Source organism: Erinaceus europaeus, chromosome 17, assembly GCF_950295315.1.
Source record: "Erinaceus europaeus chromosome 17, mEriEur2.1, whole genome shotgun sequence".
NCBI classification, from domain to species: domain Eukaryota; kingdom Metazoa; phylum Chordata; class Mammalia; order Eulipotyphla; family Erinaceidae; genus Erinaceus; species Erinaceus europaeus.
The window spans coordinates 4,618,964-4,644,040 of record NC_080178.1 but is presented as its reverse complement, the minus strand read 5'-3'; the positions used below and the strand labels follow the sequence as shown (position 1 = coordinate 4,644,040).

General features: G+C 61.4%; 1 protein-coding gene across 16 annotated transcripts in view; it reads right to left on the bottom strand.

Annotated features, from left to right (window-relative positions):
• NRXN2 (neurexin 2) overlaps window positions 1-25,077 on the bottom strand; it is a 108,937-nt gene that overhangs the window by 21,146 nt on the left and 62,714 nt on the right. For 6 of the 16 annotated variants that reach the window (XM_060176139.1, XM_060176140.1, XM_060176131.1 and 3 more), the window contains 7 exons: window positions 22,009-22,035; window positions 21,003-21,122; window positions 20,537-20,918; window positions 15,198-15,388; window positions 13,774-13,947; window positions 13,419-13,538; window positions 2,221-2,402 (listed from right to left, as the gene is read on the bottom strand). In XM_060176139.1, coding sequence (XP_060032122.1) covers window positions 2,221-2,402; window positions 13,419-13,538; window positions 13,774-13,947; window positions 15,198-15,388; window positions 20,537-20,918; window positions 21,003-21,122; window positions 22,009-22,035 — 1,196 coding nt within the window. Of the gene's footprint in view, window positions 1-2,220; window positions 2,403-8,583; window positions 9,374-13,418; window positions 13,539-13,773; window positions 13,948-15,197; window positions 15,389-20,536; window positions 20,919-21,002; window positions 21,132-22,008; window positions 22,036-25,077 lie in introns of those variants that run through there. The other 10 variants (XM_060176133.1, XM_060176141.1, XM_060176142.1 and 7 more) reach the window with 5 other exon arrangements.

Below are 25,077 nucleotides of genomic sequence, written 5' to 3'. Positions count from 1 at the left end.
CCCCCTCAGGTCCCCTCTGCACACACCTCCCGCCCCTCCCAGGACTGGGGTAGAGACGCAGCCATGGTACCCTGCAGAGGTGGGTGCAGGCGGCCCAGCTGCTGAGACAGCCAATGCCCAGTCAAACCAGCCTCACCCTCACCCATCCCGCATCTTCACCCCCCTTTCAACCCAGGCAACCCACCGTCCCTCCATGCTCAGCCCTCCCTGCTGGGGGCGCGGCAGGGGACTCTGTATGGGAGGGTGGCTAGGAACAGAGGTGACCACAGGGGCTAGGACATGCACACCGAGGTCAGAGGCCTGGGGAGCGGACGGGGACAGGGTGGAGTAAGAGCGGAGGCCATGGGAGTCGGGCGGTAGAGCAGCGGGTTAAGTGCAGGTGGCGCAGAGCGCAAGGACCCGCATAAGGATCCCGGTTCGAGCCCCCAGCTCCCCGCCTGCAGGGGAGTTGCTTCACAGGCGGTGAAGCAGGTCTGCAGGTGTCTGTCTTTCTCTCCCCCTCTGTCTTCCATTCCTCTCTACATTTCTCTCTGTCCTATCCAACAACAACAGCATTAATAACAACAACAACAATAACAACAAGAGCAACAAGGGCAACAAAAATGGGGAAAAAATATCTTCCAGGAGTAGTGGATTCACAGTGCGGGCACCAGATCCTAGCAATAACCCTGTAGGCAAAAAAAAAAAAAAGGGGCGGGGAGGCCACAAGGAGGCTGGACCGGGAATGGGGACAGGACAGGTAGGGTCCTGGTGAGAACAGGCCGGTGGAGGCATGGGGGTATGCTGAGAAGGGGCAGAGGCGGAGGGAAGGGGTCCCGGGGGTAGACAGGCTGGGGAGGATGCTGAGCTCCACATGAGAAAGCCACAGACAGCTCCAGGGAGACCTCCATGGATGGTGCAGTGGAGGCTTTGGTGTCTCTCCACCCACCCCCATCTTCCTAAGTGAGCTCACCTGGGGGGGAGGTTAGTTGCCTTGCCAGGCAGAAAGCCCAGGTTCAAGTTCTGACACCTTACAGAGGTGTGTGTGTGTGTGTGTCTGTGAGCTGTTGCATTCTCTCTCTAACCCCTCCCCCTCACTCTCGCTCTGCATGAACGGCAAAGTGGGCTGGGGGTGGTGAAATCAGACCTGTGCTCAGTCCCTGGTCTCACCAAGTAAAATAAAAGTGAAAATGAAATGAAATGGGTCCAGGAGTCCATGCGGAGTTTCGTGCCAGCACGAGGCTCTTGGTTCACTCCCTGCTGTCATGTCAAAAAGAAACAAAAAAAAAAGGGGGGGGTTGAAAGCCAGCTCTACCCCCTTAAAAACAAAAACAGGGAGTTGGGCGGTAGTGCAGTGAGTTAAGTGCACGTGGTACAAAGCGTAATGACCAGAGTAAGGATCCCGGTTTGAGCCCCCAGCTCCCCACCTGCAGGGGAGTCTCTTCACAGGTGGTGAAGCAGGTCTGCAGGTGTCTGTCTTTCTCTCCCCCTCTCTGTCTTCCCCTCCTCTCTCCATTTCTCTCTGTCCTATCCAACAACAATGACATCAATAACAACAACAACAACAACTACGACAACAATAATAAAAAAAGGGCAACAAAAGGGAAAAATAAATAAATTTTTTAAAAAGGATAAAAGGAGGGGCTGGGTGGTGGTGCACCTAGTTGAACACACATTATAGTGCACAAGGACCCAGGTTCAAGCCTCTGGTCCCCCCCTGTGGGGGAAAGCTTCTCAAGTGGTAAAACAGGGCTGCAGGCGTCTGTCTCTTTCCCCCTCTATCTCCTCTTTCCATTTCTGGCTGCTTCTATCAAATAAAGATAATAAAGAAATCAAAACAAAAACAGGTGACTAAGTGTTTGATGCCCAACGTGCCACGTGCCCAAGTGATGCTCTGCTTCTTTCTTGTGGGTACACAGATCTGAAGGCAAACTCAACTTTGGGGTGGAGGACGTGGAGCAGCGGGTGAGGGCTGGCTGGGAGGAGACGGGTTCACAGGCACAGGGGTAGAGGGCAGGGTAGGGGGAAAGAGGGGTCCCCAAGTGAGCTGTGCAGGCCAGGGAGAGGGGCCCCCACAACTGAGAACAGATGACACAAAGGGTCTGAGGTCGTGGGGCGTGGCAGGGTGTGTGTGTCTGGGAACAGCTGGCAGGACCCGGGCCTGGGAAGCAGAGACGCCTATAGGAAGGGGTCAGGGAGGGGTCAGGGTGGTGCTCGGGGTCTGGGGTCCCCCATCCTTACGATGTGCAGCTGCAGGTAGTCCCCCAGGCCTGAGGCGCTGTCCACGCGCACCAGGACGGCGCTACGCTGGTGCGTGCTGAAGCCCACGGCCAGGCGGTCCATCCTCGTGCTGGGCCGGTCATTGGGGGGCCATGTATAGGTGATGAGGGCACCCCCCTTCCCAAAGATGTACGTGGTGCCGGCTGCGGAGAGAGCAGAGGGAGACGGGGAGGTGAGATGGTGGGGGGCCAGACCCGCAGGTCAGAGGGGGCCCCCAACTGGGGAGGCCTCCACACCCCGAGGAAGAGCAGACAGACTAACAGACCAGATGGGGTAGCCCAGCTGGAATTACAGCCACCTGGAGAGGAGAGCAGAGGCGGCCAGGCTGCGAGGGAACAGGCAGGGCCAGGGGCCTGGGGATCCCAAGGCTGAGGGAGGCTGCACAGTCCAGGAGGGTGCTGGGCACAGTCCATGGGGGAGCTGAACAAAGTCCAGGGGGGTGCTGGGCACAGTCCATGGGGGAGCTGGGCACAGTCCAGGGGGGTGCTGGGCACAGTCCATGGGGGAGTTGGACACAGTCCAGGGGGTGTTGGGCACAGTCTATGGGGGAGCTGGACACAGTCCAGGGAGGTGCTGGGCACAGTCCATGGGGGTGCTGGACACAGTCCAGGGGGTTGCTGGGCACAGTCCATGGGGGAGCTGGGCACAGTCCATGGGGTTGCTGGGCACAGTCCATGGGTGTGCTGGGCACAGTCCAGGAGGTTACTGGGCACAGTCCATGGGGGTGCTGGACATAGTCCAAAGGGGTACTGGGCACAGTTCAGAGGGGTGCTGGGCACAGTCCAGGAGGGTACTGGACACAGTCCATGGGCGTGCTGGGCACAGTCCAGTGGGGCAATGGGCACAATCCAGGAGGGTACTGAACACAGTCCAGGGGGGTGCTGGGCACATTCCGAGGGGAGTTGGGCAAAATCTGGGGTGCTGGGCACAGTCAAGAAGGGTGCTGGGCACAGTGGCGGAGGCAGCGGGGGCTGCAGCTCTGACTCACAGCAGCTGCCTGGCTCCCCTCCAGCACACCCTCCTGCACCCCCAGAAGTCCAGCCCCTCGGGCCAGGGCTCCCAGCTTCCACTTCCAACTCCCGGATGCTGCCTGCCTGAGCTTCTTGGTGCCCCACCCAGAGAGACTGACAGCCAGGGGAATACAGAGGGACAGATGGACACAGGGACAGAGGAGCGCAGGTGAGAGGAGGCTGTCTCCCCAGCATCCTCCCACCCCCCTCCTCCGGCTCCTCTCTGCCATCCGTGCTGGGGGCGGGTGTGAGGTCCCAAACGATCTAGCCCCAAAATAAACCCCATTAGTTGGCCTGGGCTCCCTCTCAGGGTGGGGTGGGGGCTGGTCACCCAGCTTCCGGGCAGGGAGCCCTGTCTGGGCGCCTGGCAGAGTGGGGCGCTCGCAGCACAGAAGGGAAAGGAAACATCTCCCATTCTTTAGGACATAAATGGAGCAGATGAGATTCATAAAATGCTTAATTAAATAATTAGGCACTAACTACTCCTCTCCAAGTGCTTCTTTGGGGTTGGGGGGCGAGGAGAGAGTTCAGGGAGAATTTAGCCAGGAAGGGGGAGGGGGCCTGAGGGGAAGAGGTCGCTTGCAGCTGGCTGGGAGCTGGGGGGCCCGGGGCAGCACCCCTGGATCTGGAAGGTCTGGGCTAAGTGGGCAGCCCCTGGGGTCTCAACGCAGGGAGCCCCACTGTTTTCTGCGGTGTTGGGGTGACCTCAGCTCCTCTGTGGGGAGAGGGGCAGGGGAGGGTTGGGGTGTGTCGTCCATGCCCTCCCCCCAGTTCTCAGGCAGGGCCCTGAGGGGCTGTTCCTCACTGGGCCGGGAGGAGAACCTCCCTTCTCTCTGGCTCCTGCTGGCCTCTCCCCAGCATGCGGCCCACCGCCACAGCCCACCCAAGGGTGCTGTCCAGGGCTGTGAGGGGGGCTGACCCTGGGGACAGAGCGCTGAAATCTGAGTGGAGCCTTGTCTGGGGGTGGGGTACACAGCAGCCGGCCGCACCCCCACGCAGAGCTGAAGGCAGGCCTGGGCCTAGTGGCTCTCCACTGCAGAGCTCCAGAAATCCCAGAAATCAGCTGTTTCCATGGCAACCACAGTACCCAGGGCTCTCCCTCCCCCCCCCCCCCCCCCCCCCCCCGCCCCTCACACTCCGCACATCCAAATTTGGGGTCTGGGGAAGGCCAGGGGAGCAAAGAGGCTGACCCCCGTCTCCACAACCCACCCCCTCCCCCCAAGACGGCTGCCTCCCCCCTCCCTGGGCTCCAGGGCCTCCCGGACAGGTGGGAGGCAGAGTGTGTTTGTGTGTGTGTGGGGGGGGTCCTTATTATCCGACCTGGAAGGGCACCCTGTCTTCCTGGAGCCTGCTCCCCCAGCCTCCCGGGGTCTGGGCTCTTTCCTCTCATTTGGTCACCCCAGGAACCTAGAATATAGACAGCTTTGGGGCGGGGGGGGGGTGTTGTGGGGGTCTGCTGCCTGAGCCAGGTTCCCAAGGGCTCGGCAGAGGGTCAGAGGGGGGACGGGCATCCCCAGCCCCAGGTGGACCCCACACCCACAGGCAGGCGACCGCAGGCAGCACACAAAGGCCCATGTGAAGAGGAGGAACCAACAGACAGACAGACAGACAGACAGGCGGCAGAAACTTGGAGACCCCTGGCTGGGCTCAGCGGCAGGGCTGAGACAACCCCCCTACACCCAACACCAGGCCCCACCCTGCAGCTTTCCCCACCCACCTGTCCCAGGTCTTCGGGGGTTGATTCCCCCAGCTGGGCCGCTGGGCAGGGTTCATTACACTGGGGGAAGGCATCCAGGGCAGGGAAGGCAGGGCACCGTGACTACCCCCAGGGAGTTGGGCTCTCCTAGGAGTGGGGTGGCTGAGGCTGGGCCATGCCTCCCAGTTGCCCCTGAGGAACCTCCCCCCCCAGCGCCCCCTCCTCTATCGAGCAGCCAGGGAGCTACAGCCCTCCCCCCAACATAGACAAGCCAAGAGCCCTGGGGTCCAAGGCAGTGAGTGAGGGTCACAGCCGATGGAGGGTTCATGCAGAGCTCTGGAGACCAGACAGACCTTCACCAAGGTTCAGGGGCCCAGACCCCAGGGCTTCTGGCCTCAGGACATTATGGGGGTGCAGCCTGGCCAGACAGACACGAGGCACCACATACAGGCCCAGGCGCCTGCGGCCCAATGGCTCTGAGCTGGCACCCAGCACCCACACCCGGCGGGACCCCTGGGTGCCTCCAAGACCCAGAATCACCTCACTGACCCAAGGAGCGAGAACCGACCACACTGGCTCCAAGACACCTGCGTTGTGGAGAGCCAACCAGTCCACCTGGACCCCACTCAACCCCTGCAGAGACCCCGTCAGAAGTCACACACACACACCCGACCCCCGCCCTGGTCCACCCAGAACCAGGAGAGGACCAGTCCCTGCAGAGAAGCCCACAGGCCCTTCAAACCAGGGTAGGGGCCGGAGGGTCCACGTGCCCAGACCCCCAGCTTGGCTCTCTGGCTCGGGAACCCCAGAACCATCTTCTCGCGACTACTCCAGGCAAGGCCCAGAAACCCAAGCGCGCCCAGTTCCGGACCCCAAGCCAGTACCAGCCTCCTTCCAAGCCCAGAGAGGAAGCCAGCAGACCCTCCCAAGGCCATGGGCTCCAAACTGAATGAGGGGGGCACACCTTCCTCCCATCCTGGCTTCCCAGGATCCCTCAAAGTGAAGGTTGGGACCCACCAGGGTCCTCAAGGCCTCTGAGGCCAGAATTGAGGTCAATAGCCAGGAGGCTGTCCCTTCCCACTGGGAGTCATTTTTAGGGGGCTGGCCCTGCTGTGTCCAGGCGACCCAGGGGGCAGGGGTGCAGGTGGGCATTCAGCAGGTCTGTGGGGGTGTTATGTAACCACAGGGGTGGGGGGTGGAGAGTAAGCAGAGGAATGAGGGAAGGACAAAGCAGAGAGCCCCAAAGAGAAGGGGGGAGGCAGAGGAAGTGGGGGGCTGGGAAATGTTGTTGAGGTGGACAGCCCCAAACAAACAGGGGGTCCCCCCAGAGAAGCCTGCACTCCCGCCGCACCTGGGCCGGGGGGGGGGGGGCAGAAGTGGGCACCCATCTGCTCTCTGGAGCTCTGCCTGCCTCTCACCTGCCTGCCCGCCACGCCACCCACTCCACACCCAGGGGGCACTGGGCAACCCTGGCCCCCCGGGATTGTCATCCTCAGCTCAGCAGCAGAGAGCCACCCAGCGCCCACACGCAGGGCCTCTGCCCCAGCACCTCCTCCTCCATTTTCTGCCCCCTCGTCCAACATCACCTGCCTCAGGCCCCCAGCTCCTGGGAACCCCCCCCTCCAGTGCACGCCTCACAACACTGTCCCCCCAACACCCCGGCTCCCTTGCCTGCCTCACCACACCGCGCCTGCGCCTCTCCCCATGTCTTGCCTGGACCCCCCTCTGGGGGCAACCAGGCCTGGGGGTGGTGCAGAAGGAGTGAGGTGTGGGGAGGACAAGGGGGGCGCTGGTGCGACAGTCCTGGGACCCCGTGGCTGAGAGAAAGTGGCCTGAGCACTAAGCAAAGACGGAGCAGGAGGGGGGAGACAAAGAGAAGGGAGGGGCGGGGAGACGGAGGCCACAGGCAGAGAGACCAGGCCTGGCCGGGTGGAGATGGGGGGTGTGCAGAGGGGGGCCCCAGGGAAACAGACCTCCATCACACAAGGTGAGGGGGAGGATCCAGAGTGAGAGATGAGGGGTGACAGAGACAGGAAGTGATAGCAATGCAGAAAGTGGTGAGGAGTGGCGGGGACCCAGTGGTGACTCCCAGGTGTCTGAGTGCCCAGGTGGGAGGTGACGGGGGGCAGGGAGACAGGTGAGGAACTACTGGGAAGGGATGGAGGAAAGGATGTGGGAGGTGATGTGATGCTGAGGTGAGGACTAGAGACATCAGGAGGTGAGCTGTGAAGGAGGAAGGTGACAGCCGGGTGCAGAGATGGGGTGGCGGGGAGGCAGAGCATGGGAGGTGAGAAGTGCTGACCTGAGGCCTCCGAGGGGAGGTGGGCAGTGCCACGGGGAGGTGAGACATGGACAGATGGGTGGGAATGGTGGCGGCTGGGGTGGGAGGTGTGAGAAACAGAGATGGGAGGTGATGGGTCTCACATGGAAGTGGGGACAGGCCTGGGAGGTGATGCAGGTGTGAGGAGGTGCAGGGCAGAGGGAAGGGGGCACTTGGAGGACTTCAGAGTTCCAAGTGGTGCAGGGACCGAAGCTGTGGCAGCACAGAGGGGCAGAAAGGACAATCCCATGGAAGGGGGCAAGGGGGGCTTCGCACCTGAGGCTGGGGGACTGAGATAAGGAGGTCCTAGTGCAAGGGGAGGAATGACTTGAGGGTGACAGGGAAACAGGATGGGAGATAGGGAGATGGGAGGGAGAGACAGGACAGGGAGATGGAGAGACAGGATGGAGTGATGGGGAGACAGGATGGGGAGATGGAGAGACAGGATGGGGAGATGGGGAGACAGGATGGGGAGATGGAGAGACTGGGATGGGGAGATGGAGAGACTGGGATGGGGAGACGGAGAGACTGGGATGGGGAGACGGAGAGACTGGGATGGGGAGACGGAGAGACTGGGATGGGGAGACGGAGAGACTGGGATGGGGAGACGGAGAGACTGGGATGGGGAGACGGAGAGACAGGGATGGGGAGATGGAGAGACAGGATGGGGAGATGGAGAGACTGGGATGGGGAGACGGAGAGACTGGGATGGGGAGACGGAGAGACAGGGATGGGGAGATGGAGAGACAGGATGGGGAGATGGAGAGACTGGGATGGGGAGATGGAGAGACAGGATGGGGAGATGGAGAGACTGGGATGGGGAGACGGAGAGACTGGGATGGGGAGACGGAGAGACTGGGATGGGAGATGGGAAGACAAGATGAGGTGATGGGAGCTTTGGGGTGAAGGTGTGTTGGGGCAGAGTTGAGTCTGTGGGCCTCGTGTGTGCAAGGCAGGGGTGCTGTGGGCAGGGAATGGAGACACGGAGACACGGAGACACGGAGACGCAGGGCCAGAGGGAGGGGGTGCTGCAGGGGAGCGGGGCGGAGAGGTGGGCTGGGGGTGGGGGAAGGTTGCCTGAGGGACGGAGGTGAAACCCAGCTGACGGGGGGGGGGGCGGGGGGAGACAGGGTGAGAATGGGGGTTCAGGGGTGCTAGGGCAGCGGTGGGGGGGCGAGGGCGAGGCGGAGGCGGAGAGCAGACAGATGGAGGGGTGACACCGAGAGGGGGAGGGGGTCCGGGAGCCGGACGGGCGGCGGGCAGAACAGGCCCGGGCGGGGCGGGGCGGGCGCACTCACCGTGGCCGCCGCGGGTGAGGAAGGGCGTGCGGTTGATGGCGATGGGCACGGTGCCGTGCTTGCTGTGGAAGTGGTGGACGTGGTGCGTGGTGCTGAGGCTGGAGGAGACCCGCGCCCCCTCGGCCGCCCCCGGGAGCAGCGGCAGCAGCAGCAGCAGCAGCGGCAGCAGCGGCGGCGGCGGCGGCGGCGGCGGCGGCGGGGGCCCGGCCGGGGCGGGGGGGCGGCGCGGACACCCCCCCGGCCCGCTCCCCCCGGGGGGCATCTCGGCCCGGGGCCGGCCGCCTCACAGCCCCATGGCCGGGGGCGGGGACGCGGGGCGGCGCGGCGCGGCCCCCCTCCGGCTCGGGGCCCCGGGAGGGGGGTGGCGGTGGCGGCGACGGCGGCGGCGGCGGCGGGGCCGAAGGGCGGCGGAGACCGGATCCCCGGCGCAGCTGCGGGGCCGAGGAGATCAACTGGATCCCGCCGGGGAATCCGGGCTCCTCCGGGCGGCCGGGTCCATGGCGGGGGGCTGGGGGCCCCCGCAGCCGTCAGCAGCCCGGGGGAGCGCCCGGGGGCGGGGGCATGGTGCGGGGCGGCGGGGAGGCTGCGGAAAAGCGAGCCGGGCGGGGACGCGGGGCGGCCGGGCGCGGCCGGGAGGGGCGGGGGCCGGGAAGCAGATCCGGGTGAGGGGCTGTAGGGGGAGGCGCGGCGGGCGCGGCGGGGAGCGGGCCTGCGAGGTGCCGGCGGAGAGGTGGAGGCAGCGGAGTGTTGCTGCAGAGGCTGAGCCCGGAGAGGGGGAGGCGGCGCGGGAGGAGGGACGGACGGACGGGCGGAGAGAGGGGGGAGGGAGAGGGAGGAGGGCGCGGGGCGGAGGGACCCGAGCGGCTCCGAGCTGCGGGCGGCGCTGGGCAGCCCGGGCGCGCGCACCTGGCCGGCTGCTCGCCTCCCTCCGTCCGCGCGCGCCCGCACCGCCCCCGCGCCCGGGAGCGCGCCCCCCCTCCCGTCCCCGCGCCAGCAAGGGCCCTACCGAACAAGCGGACGGGACCCAGGCCGCGCTGCCTCCTCCTGCTCCCCCCCAGCCGCACCTGGGCGAACCCCAGCAAAGCTGGCTGGTCCCCCCACCCCGCGCACCCCCCCAGCACACGTGCACGCGCGCCTGCGGACGGGCCTGGGGGCGCCGACGCCCACGCGCCGGCCAGCCCGGTGCGCGCGCACGCACATGCACACACATGTGCGCCCGGCCGCCGCACACGCACCCGCACGGGCTCCCGCGGGCGCGCGCACACGTGCCGGCTCGCAGGCAGAGCCCCCCGCCCTCCACCCCTGCGCTCCCCCCCCGAAACCCAGGTCACCCACCCGCAAGCCAACTCCGCGCCCGGAGCGCCTATGGGCTGAGAAGTAAGACACGACTGTCTCCCCATCATCACCTCCCCAAGAGGGTGCACCCCCAGCCTCCCGCACGCCCCGGCTAGACCCCCCACAAACACCACCACACTCCCCCCAGACCCCTCTGTTGGGAGTGTCCGGACACGGGTTTGGAAAGTGTCCTGCTCAGGACACAGTCCTCCCGGCAGAGGGGCGCCCCCAGTGGGATCTGGCTCCTGCTTCTCGGACCTGGGGAAGCAAGCACCTGTACCCCAAGAGGTGGGTGTAGGGGGGTCCCTTCTTTTTATCTAGCAGCGCCCTTGGCACCCAAAGCCCCCTGTGGGAGGGGAATGGGGAAGAGAGAGCCTGAGCAGCGGGGCACAGTGGAGGTGGAGGAGGCAGGGCTGAAGGGGGAGAGCGGGGGAGGGGCGGACGGAGGGCGGGCTCCCCCATCCTCAACTCGCTGTGTGGAGTAACACTGCCACCAGCCAGCTCGGGGTGCGGCTCAGCACCGTGGACAGCTCCCCGGCTTGGAAAGAAAGGGGGTCCAGGGGGCCCCCAAGAGGAGGCTTGGGGCAGCACACGGTCCCGGGAGGGAGGAGAGACTGCAGGTTGGGGAGCAGGGCCGCCCCCCCGCCCCCCACCCCGTCCTCTCCGCCCCTTCCTGGCCCGGGAGGGCTCCAGGGGAGACTGACGCGAGCAGGGCCCCGGGGAGGGCGGCGGCGAGGGGAGAGGAAGAGAAGCCGCCTGGAGGCCAATCGATGCCAGAGTGGGAAGCGGAGACGGCGGGAGAGGGCGCGGGGGGTGGTGGGGGGGGGGCGCAGAGGTGTGTGGACATCCACAGAGGCCTCCGAGAGGGGACAGAGACGCGAGCAGGGGAGGGGGACTGGGCTAAGAGGCGCAGCCCCCCCAAGGCATCCTCATTCAGTCCCCACCGGGCCTCTCTGTTCCCCACTCCTGTCTCCTGCTGCCCCAAGCAGAGACTCCAGCCCCAAGGGATGCGGCGGTCCCCACACACCCCCTGCAGTAGTCCCCAGGTCACAGACAGGGAAACTGAGGCCAGGATGTCCTGATCTCTTTCCTGCATAAGGCCTGAGGGCAGGCTCAGTTCCTTCCATAGGGTCTGCTCCCCTACCACCATCTTCAGGGCCCCCGGGGTGACCAGGGGGAACAATTGGGGGTCTCTTGGCCAGCTGCCTGCTTGACTGAGCTAGGAGGAAGCACAGCCAGAGAGAGAGGGCGGGAAAGGGAAGTGGGCGCAGCCCTAGGAGCAGAGGGGTGTGGCTTAAGCAGCCCAGAGGGTGTCTCTGCACCCCACCCCACCCTACACTCTCCTTTCCCACCCCACCCCACACTCTCCTTTCCCACTCCATCTCCAGGGGCCTGGACTCCCACCCCCCACCCCAGTAAGCAACGGAGAAGCAGCTCCCCAGCCCAGTCACACCCACCTTGTCTTGGGCTCCACAGTTCTGCTCAGGCTACAGGCTAGGCCGTCGGACAGACACACAGCCGGTGCTGGGGGTAGCAGCCCCTCCTGGACACACCTGCCTCATATGCCACCCCCCCCAGGTCCCCCTTCCTCCATGTCCTCCTGGGCCCAGAGACCCACGTGGCTTCAGATTCTGTCCCTAAGACAACAGGACTCCCCCAAGTCACCCCTCCCATCCCTCTGTGCCCCTTCCAGAAGGTTGCACCCTATGAGAAGCACCAGGGAGAACTGACTGGGAGCACCCAGGTTCTGGCTCTGCTCTCCCCCACCCCCCCCCACCAGCACCCCCAGACTGAGAGGAAGGTACTGCCTCCAGCTGGGCCCCGGGTTCTAGTCAGCTAAGTAGGTTGTGTGGAATTCCTCCCATTGCTTCTGGCAAAGAAAAGGTGGCAAGGACTTCACCAGGGGCAGAGTGCGTGCCGTGCCCAGGGTAAGCGCCTGGCTTTGAGCCCCGGCACTCTGAGAACGGCATGGATGGCGAGTGGTGCATCAGTGCACCTCTCTCTCCCGACACAGGATAAAAAAGAAAAACGAAAACACTTAGACACAGGAGTTACCACGTATGTGTAAGACCCTCAGTTCATTCCCCGATAAATAAAAAGCTGAAGCTCTAGAGACCCAGAAGGTGGCGCAGTGGATAAAGCCTCTGACTCTCAAGCGTGAGGTCCTGAGTTCGATCCCCAGCATCACGTGGGCCAGACTGACGCTCTGGTTTTCTCTCCCTTTCTTTCTCTCATAAATAATAAATCCATCTTTAAAAATAAACAGAGGAAAGTTCTAGTAGGGCCCAGGAGGCAACTCAGTGGACAAAGCTCACATTTAACCATGAATCAGGCCCTGGGTTCGATCCCAGGCACCCACGGGAGCACCGTGGACAGGGCACCGAGAGCTCCGGCGGTGACAGTGTCCCCGGAACACAGAATCAGAAATGCCTGGCCCAGGGGGTGGGCTCAGAGGTATCAGGACTATTCGTAGGCTTGGGTTCATTCGCTCCCTGGCACCTTGGGGCTGTGTAACCACACACGGCACGGAGGGTAGAGTGTGCCAAGTGATGGGCCATGAGGCTGTCAGCCCCGCCAAGTCCCCGCCCCCACAGCTGAGTAGCACACGGGGGCGGGGAGGGAGTCGGCCCCTTCCTCCTTCCCAAGTGCTGGACGTTGGCGCCTGGGAAGGTCCAGAGAGCAGTGCATCAGCCCAGGAAGATCTTGGGGGCCGGAAGAAGATGCGGGGTGCTGGCCCTGCCCCCCTCCAGCAACAGGAGAGCTCCAAGGGAAGTGGCTGGACCACATGCTGAAGCCCAGAGCCCAGCCCCCCTCCCCTGCATCAGGAAGAACATTCCAGGAGAAACTGGGGACCCAGTAAGCAGGGCTATGCAGTGCGGGGTGGGCGAAGGCTCTGAGCCCGCTGTCTCCTCCCGCATCTACCTGAAATCCAGAAAAATTAACCCACCCCCCAGGCCTCAGCCATCATGTTTGTGACATGGAGTCAGCGTGTGCGTGTGCATGTGCGTGTGTGTGTTCCCAGGCTCCTGGTCTCCCTTGGCTCCCCCAAAGAACAGAAACCTCGTGAGGTTCAAGGAGACCACAATCTCCAGGGCCACTCCACTCTCACACCCAGCCAGCTGCCAGGGTCTCTGGGGACAGGCCTCTGCTGAGGCTGCGGGAGTGAGAGGTAGGTGGTGGCCGGGCAGGGGGAGAGAAGCAGGGAAGGACTGGGGAGTGTCCTTGGGCTCCAGGAGACTGGCAGAGCTGGGGAAGCCAGTTGCCCTTGGCCTCCAGGGGCTGGGCATGGGACACCTGGGCAGGAAAGAAATGGCTTCCACTGCAGGCCAAAGCCCAGGACATACGTGTGTGTGTGTGTGTGTGTGTGTGTGTGTGTAGCCACAGTGCCGGGAGCCAGGTCAGGCCACCCATGGCCTCAGGTTCAGCCAGCAGCCCCCCTTGGGCACCCTGGGACCATGTCCCCCCCCCCCCCCCCCGCCACCCGTTCCGCCCGCACTCACGGTCATTGCAGACGGGGCCGCCGTAGGACGTCATGGTACAGTCGCAGGTGAAGCCGTCCCACTGCTGCAGACACACGCCCTGGTTGGCACAGGATTCCTCGGTGCAGGTGGTGCTGGGGCCTGGGGGTGGGGGTGGGAGGAAGGGACGCCCGCTCAGCCCAGCCCCTCCCTCCGCGGAGGGAGGCTTCTGGAAGTTTCCCCCAGCTGGGGTTCCACGGAACTCAGCCAGCCAAGGGCCGAGGCTCCACTGGAGCTGTGATGCGGGGCCGGGGTGGGAGGCCGCATCGAGGGCCCGTGAGACCGCGCCCTTCTGCACCCCACTTCGCCGCTCACCCTGCTTTTGGCGCCCACTCACCGTCGCAGCCCCTCTCCACCTGCCCGATGCGGTGCAGGGCGTCAGAGATGAGGTCCGGGAGGCGCCCGTTGAGGTCCACGGAGGCCAGGCAGCCCTGGAAGCCGTCCCGGGAGGCCACCAGCTTGGGAAGGTTGCTGAACATGTTCTTACTGAGGCCGCCAATGTAAAGTTCTCCTGCAAAGGAGGGCGGGAACTCACACCCAGGTCTGGGCAGCCAGGCCCTCAGGCACTCCAGCCTCCAGGTACCCAGATCCCAGGCACCCCAACCTCCCAGCATTCCACCCCCCAGGTGCCCTGATTTCCAGGCACCTTGACTCCTAGGCACCCCGAATCCCAGAGACCCCAACCCTCATACACCTTGCCTCCCGGGGAACCCTCACCCCCAGGCACTGGCAGTGGCCCATCCCAGAGCCCCCCACCCCCACCAGCCCTTTAGTGCCTGTGCTCTGCCATGTGTCTGCCCCTCCGCAGCCCAGATGCCTGGGGAGGGGTCAGGGAGCTGCTGGGGCCTGTAATTGGGGCCCTTCAGAGCTGGACCCGGCCCCTCCACCCCAGCCACCCTCTCCAGGTCTCCCTGCCTCCCCCACTCTGCTCCAGGGGTTGAGTCCATTTCTCAGACTCTCAACGACAACCAGGGTTGGACCCGGGGACCCCGAATTCCCCAAGCTGCCGGAGCCCACGGCATCAAAACCCCCTGGAAGCCTTGGCACAGAAGAATGGGTCTGAGGCTCTTGGAAAGCTGGCTTGTGGCCACTGCGCATTAGCTGGGGAGCATCGCCCCCTGGTGGCAGCCGGGAGAAGCAGCAGCACCAGGCCCAGAGAAGACGCGGTCCCGCTTTCTGGCCGCCAGCCACAGCAGAAGTCTCACCTCCAGGGTCAGGTGGGCTGTACCCGGTTAAGCGCATAAGCACCAGCATAAGGATCCCATTTTGAGCCCCTAGCTCCCCACCTGCGGGGTGGGGGTCGCTTCACAAGCGGTGAAGCAGGTCTGCAGGTGTCTAACTTTCTCTCCTCCTGTCTTCCCCTCCTCTCTCCATTTCTCTGTCCTATCCAACAACAACAGCTATAACAACAACAATAACAGCTATAACAACAATAACAACCACAACAAGGGCAATACCAAGGGCAACAAAATGGGAAAAATAGCCTCCGGGAGCAGTGGATTCGTAGTGCTGGCACTGAGCCCCAGTGATAACCCAGTAAATAGGGCCAAGGAGACCGCTCACCTGGGCAGTGCCCTGCTCTGCCCTGTGCACCAGGCTCGAGCCCGGCCCTCGGCACAGTGACGGAAACCCTGGTGCTGTAGCTTCTCTCGCTTCCTCTCTGCCCATCTCAATAACATACCACTCTTGGGTCAAATAGTATTGGGTGGGTAGGGGGGGATTGGGCAGGGGGAAGGGCCCCCCGCGTGGGGGGGTACCCACCTTTGAGGTCGAGGTTGCGGGCCCCGTTGGAGTGCTGGGTGACGGTGCGGGAGTCGATCTTGAGCGTGTGCACGTTGCCGGGGTCCCGGGACACCACCACGTTGTGCCACTGGTTGTCGTTGACAGGCTTGTCCGAGTTCCCCTTCATCAGCGACGGGCCGTTGCCCAGGTCAAACACATAGTGGATGTACCTGCCCCAAGAGAGGATTGGAAGAGGTCAGGGTTCAGGGTTCAGAGGCCAGGGGAAGGGGGAGACACCAGGCGGGAGGGCGCTAGAGAGAACGGCGTCACAGCACAGGGCGTGTAGGCCTGAGGCGCCAGGTTCGATCCCCAGCCCCATCTGCACCAGAGCTGAACAGCGCTCTGGTCTCTTTCTCAAAAATAAATGGGGGCAGAGGGCTGGAGGCAGGTGGTGGTGTAACCAGTAACGTGAACAAGTTACCCTGTGTGAGGACCCAGGTTCGAGCCCCATGGCCCCGTCCGTCTCCACCTGCAGCGGGAGGGGAGCCTTCACAAGTGGAGCGGGCTGCAGGGGCCTTTCTCCCTCTCCCTCTCCCTCTCTCGAGCCATTTCTCTCTGTTTCTATCATAATAAAATAAAATGAAAAGTAGTGAAAATAAGCAGAGGTAGAGCTGGGGGGGTACACCGGGTCAAGCACACTTAGTTCTATGCGCAAGGGCCCACACAAGGACCCAGGTTTGAGCCCTGGTTCCCCACCTGCGGGGGGGGGGTCACTTCACAAGCGGTGAAGCAGGTCTGCAGGTGTCTGTCTTTCTCTCTCCCTCTCTGTCTTCCTCTCCCCTCTCAATTTCTCTCTGTTCTATCCAAGAAAAAAAAAAAAGGAAAAAAATGGCCGCCAGGAGCAGTGGATTTGTAGTGCCTGTCCTAAGGCCCAGCAGCATCCCTGGAGGCAAAATCCATCAGTCGTTTTTCCTTTTAATTTCCGGTTGAGAGAGACAGAGATGGGAGAGAGATATCACAGTACTGCTCCACAATTCACGGAGCTTCTGCTGCTACATGGCGCTTCTTACATGTGGTGTCTGGCAGGTCTCTGGGAAGAGTAAAGTATGTATTCTATCGAGTGGGCTGCTTGCCATTCCTCCCCTCCACCCCCCTTTTTTTTTTAGTCAGGGTCAGGTTTTTAGTCAGGTTTGATGCCTCAACGATTTCACCCTTCCCAGTGACCAGGGTTTTCCTTTTTCTTTTTCCCTCCTTTATGTTTTGGTAGGGAACGAGAGCAGACAGGTCTGAAAGGAGAGACAGAGAGAGGGAGAGAGAGAGAGAGAGGCAGGCATCTGCAGTTCTGCTCATCCCGTCATGAAGCTTCTCCTCCTGCAGGTGTGGACCTTGGTGCCACGTGCACTCTGCCAGCTGAGTCACCGTCTCACCACTCCCTTTTGAAGAAAGTCCAGATCAACAAAATAGCTGGGGAGGGGGGCAGTGGTGCACTCAGTTAAGCACACATAGTACTAAGCGCAAGGACTCAGGTTCAAGCCCCTAATCCCCAACTGCAGGGAGGACACTTTGCCAGTGGCAAAGCAAGTCTATAGGTGTCTGTCTTTCTCTTTATCCCCCCACCCCTCTCAATGTCTCTGTCCTGTCAAATAAAATAGAAGAAAAAAGAGGGGTCGGGTGGTGGCGCACCTGGTTGAGTGCACATGCTACAGTGCATAAGGACCCAGGTTCAAGCCCCCAGTCCCCACCTGCAGGGGAGAGCTTCACAAGTGGTGAGGCAGGGCTGCAGCTGTCTCTCTGTCTCTCTGTCTCTCTCTATCACTCCCTTCCCTCTCAATTTCTGTCTGTTTCTTTTTTTTAATATTTATTTATTTCATTTTTGTTGCCATTGGTTTTTTTTATTGTTGTTGTAGTTATTATTATTGTTGTCCTCGTTGTTGGATAGGACAGAGAGAAATGGAAAGAGGAGGGGAAGACAGAGAGGGGGAGAGAAAGACAGACACCTGCAGACCTGCTTCACCGCCTGTGAAGTGACCCCCCTGCAGGTGGGAAGCCAGCCGGGGGTTCGAACCGGGATCCTCACGCTGGTCCTTGTGCTTTGCACCACATGCGCTTAACCCACTGTGCTACCGCCCAACTCCCAATTTCTGTCTGTTTCTATCCAATACATAAATATAATTTTTTTTTAATTTAAAAAAAGAGGGAGTCGGGCTGTAGCGCAGCGGGTTAAGTGCAGGTGGTGCAAGACATAAGGACAGGCATAAGGATCCCGGTTCGAGCCCCCGGCTCCCCACCTGCAGGGGAGTCGCTTCACAGGCAGTGAAGTAGGTCTGCAGGTGTCTATCTTTCTCTCCTCCTCTCTGTCTTCCCCTCCCTCTCTCCATTTCTCTCTGTCCTATCCAACAATGACAACAACAATAATAACTACAACAATAAAACAACAAGGGCAACAAAGGGAATAAATAAATAAAATAAATATTAAAATTAAAAAAAATTTTTAAAAAGAAAAAGGAAAAAGTGGCCACCAGGAGCAGTGGATTTGTAGTGCCGTCATGGAGTCCCAGCAACTGGAGGCAAGAATAATAAATAATAGTAATAATAATAATGAAAGAAACAGCTTACGTGCACAACCTACGTTAAGACCAGTCTCCATAGCACTGCAGGGAGCTTCAGTGCTGAGGTATCTCTGTCTCTCTGTGTGTCTGTCTCTGTCTCTTTCTACCTAAAAGCAGCCCAGAGCAGTGACCTGACAATAACCACCACAAAAAGTGGAGCTGGGGAGATAGCTTGTCCTTCTCGGGCACAGAACTTGCAAGCTGAGGTTCCAGAGGTCCCGGGTCCAATCTCTGAAGCCTCCTGAGGTCAGAACTGGGCAGGTCTCTGGTCTCCTGCCTTCCCCCCTTCCTCTCCCCATCTTCCTCTCCCAATAGACACATACACAAAAAACAAGAGTGCTGTGGCCAGGGCTGGGGAAATAGCATTAGTGGTTCCGCAAAAAGACTTTAATGACAGAAGTCCCAGGTTCAGTCCCCAGCAGGACCATAAGCCAGAGCTGAGCAGGGCTCTGGGGCAAAAACAAAGTGAACAGCCCCAAAAAAGAAAATTTAAAAAGGGGAGTTGGGCGGTAGCGCAGCAGGTTAAGCGCACGTGGTGCAAAGCTTAAGGACCAACATAAGGATCCAGGTTCAAGTCCCCGGCTCCCCATCTGCAGGGAGTCACTTCGCAGGCATCAAAACAGGTCTTCAGGTGTCTATCTTTCTCCCCCCATTTCTGTCTCCCTCTCTCGATTGCTCTCTGTCCTATCCAACAACAACATTGACAATAATAGTAATGACCACAACAAGGCTAAAACAACAAGGGCAACAAAAGGGGGGAAAATGGCCTCCAGGAGCAGTGGATTCATGGTGTAGGCACTGAGCCCCAGCAATAACCCTGGAGGGAAAAAAAAAAAAAAGAAAAATTGAAAAGAAAAAGTGAACAGCTGGCCAAGCACAAGACATGCCCCCGAGGCTCCCGGCTCAGTTCCCAGCACCAAGGACTGGCGTGGTGCTCTGTCTTCTTTCTCAGAGGGAATAAAAGAAGTCCTTAATCCAGGGGCAGAGCTATTTTGGGGGGAGGAGTAGTGGGGTCCTTAGGAACTCGAGAGGCAGGAACTGGGGGGCAGCACACGCAGCTAGTGCACACCTTACCATGAGCAAGGACTCAGGTTCAAGCCCCCGTCCACACCTGTCAGGGGAAAGCTGCAGGTGTGCGTGTGTGTGCGTGCATGTGCGTGTGTGTGCGCATGTGTGTGTGTCTTTCGGTTTCAGTCCTATCAAATAAATGAAAATAAGACTAGAGGTGGCCAGACGGTGGCACACCTGGTTGAGTGCCCATGTAGTAGTGCACAAGGACCCAAGTTCAAGCCTCCAGTTCTCATCTGCGGGAGGAAAGCTTCATGAGTGGTGAAGCAGTGCAGCAGGTTGGTCTCTCTCTCTCTCTCTCTCTCTCTCTCCTCCCTTTTTATCTCCCTCTCAATTTATGTCTCCATCCAGTAAATACTTTTTAAAATATTTTTGAATGTTATCCGGGTTATTGCTGGGGCGTGGTGCCCACACGATGAATCCTCCACTCCCTTTGGCCATTTTTCCCTATTTTATTCTACAGGACAAGGAGAAATAGAGATGGAAGTGAGAGATAGAGATAGGGAGACAGCATAATGGTTATGTAAAGAGAGTCTCGAGCCTGAGGCTCCAAAGTCTCAGGTTCAGTCCCCCACACCACCATATGCCAGAGCTGAGCAGTGCTTTGGGGGGGAAAGAGAGACAGACAGCAAGCGAGAGAGAGAGAGAGAGAAAGAGAGAGACCGAGAGACCTGCAGACCGACTTTACCACTCATAAAGCTGTCCCTGCAGGTGGGACCCGGGGGCTGGACCCCAAGGTACAAGGTGCATTTAACCAAGGGGTAGGCCACTGCCTGGCCCGATGATAAATCATCTTTTATGTTTTCTTATTTATTTGTTCTGAATAGACACAGAGGGAAAATGAGAAGAGAGGAGATAGAGAGGTAACAGAGAGGCACCTGCAGCCCTGCTTCACCACTCCTGAAGCTTTCCTCCTGCAGGTGGGGACCAGGGGCTTGAACCTGGGTCTCTGCGCTCTGTAATGTGTGCACTTAATCAGGTGCGCCACTGCCTGGCCCCTATAATAAGTAAATTTTTTTTCTTTTTTGCCTCCAGGGATATTGCTGGGGCTCAATGCCTGCACCATGAATCCACTGCTCCTGGAGACCATTTCCCCCCTTTTGTTGCCCTTGTTGTTGTAGCCTTGTTGTGGTTATTATTGTTGTTGATGTCATTCGTTGTTGGATAAGACAGAGAGAAATGGAGAGAGGAGAGGAAGACAGAGAGGGGAAGAGAAAGACAGACACCTGCAGACCTGCTTCACTGCCTGTGAAGCGACTCCCCTGCAGGTGGGGAGCCGGGGGCTTGAACCGGGATCCTTATGCCGGTCCTTGTGCTTTGCATCACGAGCACTTAACCCGCTGCGCTACCGCCTGACCCCCAATAAATACATTTTAAAAATAAACAAAAAATAAAATAAAACAGGGCCAGGCAGTTAATTGTACGTCACAGTGCACAAGGACCCAGGTTCAAGCTCCCAGTCCCCACCTCTGGGGAGTGGGGGGGGGGGGATAGGACTTCTCAAGAGTAGCAAAGCAGGGCTGCAGGTGTCTCTCTCTCTCAATTCCTGTCTCTAACCAATAATAAATAAATAAATAAAAATAAAATAAAACCAGAGAGGTGACGGGGCCAGACCCCCCCCAAGAGGAGACAGAAGGTCCTGAACACGGGGCACAGTGGAGGGAGCCCAGCGTCCCCTGGCCGGAGTTCGAGGCGGCTCACCCCTTGACCAGCTCGATGACGATGAAATCGTTGCCGTTGCCCGAGTTGAAGAGCAGCAGCCCGTCGGGCGCCGTGGTCTTGAACTGGAAAAACAGGTGCATGGAGGCGTAGGCCTGCAGCGTGGCGAGCGCCAGGTAGCTGCTGCGGCTCTTGAAAGTGACCGGGTCGGCCACGATGGCGCGCAGGCCGAAGCGCGCGTTGAGCTCGCAGTAGGTGATGTCGCCGTCCTTGCACTGGTCCATGTAGGGCTGCCCGTTGAACACCAGCCCGCTCAGGTGGCCGATGAAGTTGGACGGCACCACCGAGATGAAGCGCCGCTCCGTCATGATGCCCGTCTCGATGTTGTGGAACTCCAGCCGCGTGTGCGCCCCGGCCATCTGCCCTGCAGGCCGGGCGGGCGTGAGGCCTCGGACCCGGCCCGGCGCCCACCCCGCCCTGCCCGCTGGCCGGCCACCCGGCCACCTACCCTCCACCGTGACGTTGTCCACCGACAGCTGCAGGCTCTTGCCCCGGCGCACCACCCTGACCGTGTGCCACTCGTTGTCGTTGAGCTTGTGGCCGGCGAACAGGGTCTCGGGGCCCTTCCCTGCGGCACCAAGGGGGGAATGAGCACGCCCCCCCACGGGGGCTCCCCAGAACCAGCAAACGCAGCTGGGACTCATGCGCCCCGGCCTGGCTGCCACTTCCCACGGTCGAGGCTGCAAAGGGAGTGGGGACCCCCGAGCCTGGCCGGATGCGGGGTGCACAGATGCTCGAATCCACAGCCAGCAGGCCCTCCGTGCCCCTCCCCACCGGATTCCCAGCACCCACACAGCCTGAGGCTCTGCGAGGCCGAGCTGTACCCAGAAGGGCCGGGTGTCACTGCAGAGCAGACAGCGTCCCCATTGACGGGGGTCCCCGGGCCTTGTTGGGGCCCCCACTTTCCCCTCCACACACACACACACACACTCTCTCTCCCTCCATCAGATGCCTCCAAGTAGCAATGAAAGGGGGAGCACTGCAGCCCCTGTCACCCCCCCCCCCAGGGCGAGAGCAAGGGGACCGGACCCACAAGTGTGCACACACGCGCCAAGCACACCCACAGCCCCCTGCCCGCACGGCTGGCATGACCCCTGTGCGGGTCACGCGGAAGCTCCTGCGGGCAGAGCTCGCGGGCTGGGCACCCCGGGGTGCTCGGCAGTGGCCGCCCCGCTGCTGTCCCGCCGTCGCCCCCCCCCCACCCCCCCCCAGCACCGCGTCTCGGACAGACAGCCGCCCCTCCGGGCTCTGGAGCCTGGGCGCCTCGCCCGCCCCCTGGCGGCCGCCTCCGGGAGCGCAGCCCCTCCCTCCGGCTCAGCTCCCCAGACCCCCTGGACACCGAGAGTCCCCCGCACCCGCTGCCCAGCTGGCCAGCGACGAGCCCTGCCCCCCAGGCCCAGTGTCCAGCGTCCCAGGCCCCTGGGGGCCCGCGGAAGAAGAGGGAAGCCACTTACTGGGTGCGCAGCCGACGCGCAGGCAGTCTGGGGGGGCCATGGGGCGGGGAGACAAAAAGGCAGAACAAGTTTTTTTTTTTTTACATCCTTCACAGGGAGGGGTTCATCCTTCTGCGGGCGGGGGTTCCCCCCGGGGCCACTTTCCGGGGACCACGCGTGCCCAGGTGCCCTCTCCCCTTCTTGGGGGGGAACCCCGTTCCTCCTGCCCCCACCCCAGAGAAGAGGGCTGCTCTTCATGGGCATCTCGGGGTCCCAGCCGTACGGGGCCCCTGAGGGGTGGGGACAGGGCCCACCCCACATCTCCCATCTGTGGGGGGAGATGGATGGGTAGGGCCGCCCGCACACCCCAGTGTGGGACGCCCCCCACCCAGCTCAGAGTCCAGCTGAGACAAGCCGGCCCCTGGGCTCTGAGCTGAAGCCAGGGGTCGTCCCAGGGCCCCCTCCCCGGGCCACTCGCCTCCCAAAGCCCAGGGGCTCGTCCACCCCTGCAGGAACCTTCCTTCTCCCCCCCCAGGCTGAGTGGGGGACCCAGCAGTCACCCCACCCCCTAGCCTCGAGAGTGGGGTCACAGAGACCCCCAAAGCAGGGCTTCTGAGGACACGAGTCTGAAGGCAGCAGGTGCCAAGAACCTGCCCCAGCGCTGGCTTTCCAGGCTGGGGGGAGCCCCAGGCCAGCCCTGGGGGGCAGATCTCAGGGACCCATGCAGCAAGGGGGTCACCTCTGCGGCTGCCCCAGAGCAGGGTGGTCCTATGCCCTGGGGTCCCCCAGAGCAGGCTCTTCTCTGGGCCCCAGGACACAGAGGCAACCTGGCAGTTCCTGGGCCCTGGAAGGTTCCTGCAGCTGTGGCCACAGAGCCTCTTGGCTCTGGGGTGGCTGGGCCCCCGGGCGGTACAGCTGAGCTCCGCACGCGTGTCAACCACAGCAGAAGAGTGGGGGAGCGGCCGGACCCTGCACCCCAAGGCCTGGCACCAAGGAAGGGCTGGAGAGGGGAGTCACGGGGTGGGGGGTGTTCCAGAAGTGGGGAGTCCAAGTGAAAGAAGGCAGGGGTGTGTGAAGAGGAAGCTGAGGGAGGAGGGAAAGGAGGAGGGGGAGCAGGAGGGGGTGCCAGGCCCTGAGGCCAGGTCCCAGGGGCTCTCTGGGACCAGCAGAATTGTCACCCATGAAGGGTCCAAAAAAGAAAAAAGGGGGGGGACTTGGAGGGCAGCCTTTTGTCTGTAAGGGAGGAGCTTACTCCCTCTGCAGTGGGGAGCATGGGGAGTGGGGGGTCCATCTGTCCAGAGAAGAGGTGTCAGCTCCAGGGCCCCACCCCACCCTCAGAAGCCCCCCGGGTCTGGGGGGTGCTGGAGCCATGCACATCACAGATGTGGGTGAGGGAGACAGGGTGCAGGCCCACCCAGAGCTTAGGGCACTAACTAGTTGCTGGTTAACTAAAACTCAGAGCCTGGAGCCAGGGAGCAGTGGATGTTGGTGGGTGGGGGAGCAGACCCCTTCCCGGGATCCTTAAAGATCAGAGGTGGGGGGGTGCCCAGGTCCCTGAGCAAAGACAGGAGCCACTGGCTGGGCATCTGCTGGGCAACCCCACCTTCAGAAGGGGCCTGAGACCCCTGACCATCCCTGGGGGTCCCACGTGCCCCAGCCCAAGGGCTTCCTGGAGTCAAGGCTTGGGGAGCATTTATTTTTATTTTTTATTTTTTCCCTTTTGTTGTCCTTGTTGTTTATCATCGTTGTTATTGTTGTTGTTGTTACTGCTGTCATCGCTGTTGGATAGGACAGAGAAATGGAGAGAGGAGGGAAAGACAGAGAGGAACAGAGAAAGACAGACACCTGCAGACCTGCTTTAAGCAGGTGGGGAGCCGGGGGTTCAAACCAGAATCCTGATGCCAGTCCGTGCGCTTTCTGTCACCTGCATTTAACCCACTGCACCACCACCCAGATCCCCCCCCTTTTTTTTTTAACCAGAGCACAGTTCAGCTCTGGCTTATGGTGGTACGGGGGATTAAACCTGGGAATCTGGAGCCTTTGCATAACCATTATGCTATCTACCCTCCACCCAGGAGCCTGGGCCAGTCTCACTGCTGTGTGGCTTCAAAGGCTGAGCTCAAAAGAGTGGGAGTGTGGGGGGCTCGAGGAGTGACCCCGGGACCTACGTGGCCAGCTAGAGACAGGCATCTTGGTGGAGAGGTGAGGGCAGGCCAGGGGGTGCCCTCTCAGGGCCTCTGCATGGAGATTGTTTCCTCACTGGTCACTCTGTCAGCCCCATCACACTGGCCTGGGGGTGGGGAGGCCAATTTGAGTGCAGAATGGTGGCCAGGCGGGGCAGAGGGTGGCCCGTCTCTGGGGGCTGGCACCGAGGTCTCCCAGTCTCTACAAGGTGGTCTGGGGGCCTCAGTGCCCCCTCCAGGCCCCAGCCACCACTGGTCTCCCCCTTAAAAGGTGAGCAGTGTGTGTGTGTGGGGGGCTGTCACCCCACAGGCCCTGGGTGCAGACTGGGTGGGGACAGTCCCCAGGCCGCTCTGACCTAAGTCCCTGATCTGGACTCAGGGTCCTGGGGGCCAGTCTGCCACAGCCCCTGGGTGCCAGGGGAGCCCCAGAAGGCAGCCTGGGGAAGGAGGTGGGGTTAGAGGGGGGCAGGTACTTACCAGAAAGCAGGGCTGAGCCCCAACCTCGGATGCAGGTCCGAGGCTGGGTGGCCGTGTGCTGACTGGCCTGTGTCACACGGAAGCCAGATGCCACCTTGGTACGTGAGGACAGATGTACCTACACGGGCTGGGTGGGAGCCTGTCACATATTGGAGGTGACAACTAAGGGACAAGTGGGTGGAAGACAGGCCTGAAAGCCCCTGAGACAGGTCCTCTGAGCAGCCGTGAGAATGTGACTGTATGATGGGAAGGCTATGGGGTAGCACCCAGGGACAAGGACACTGCCGTGTGTGTGTGTGTGTGTGTGTGTGTGTGTGTGTGTGTGTGTGTGTGAAAGAGAGAGAGAGAGAGAAAGAGAGAGGAACAGAGAGCGGGGGGGGGGGGGGAGGGAAGGAGAGACAAAGTAACCTGAGCCTCACACAGGCGTGAT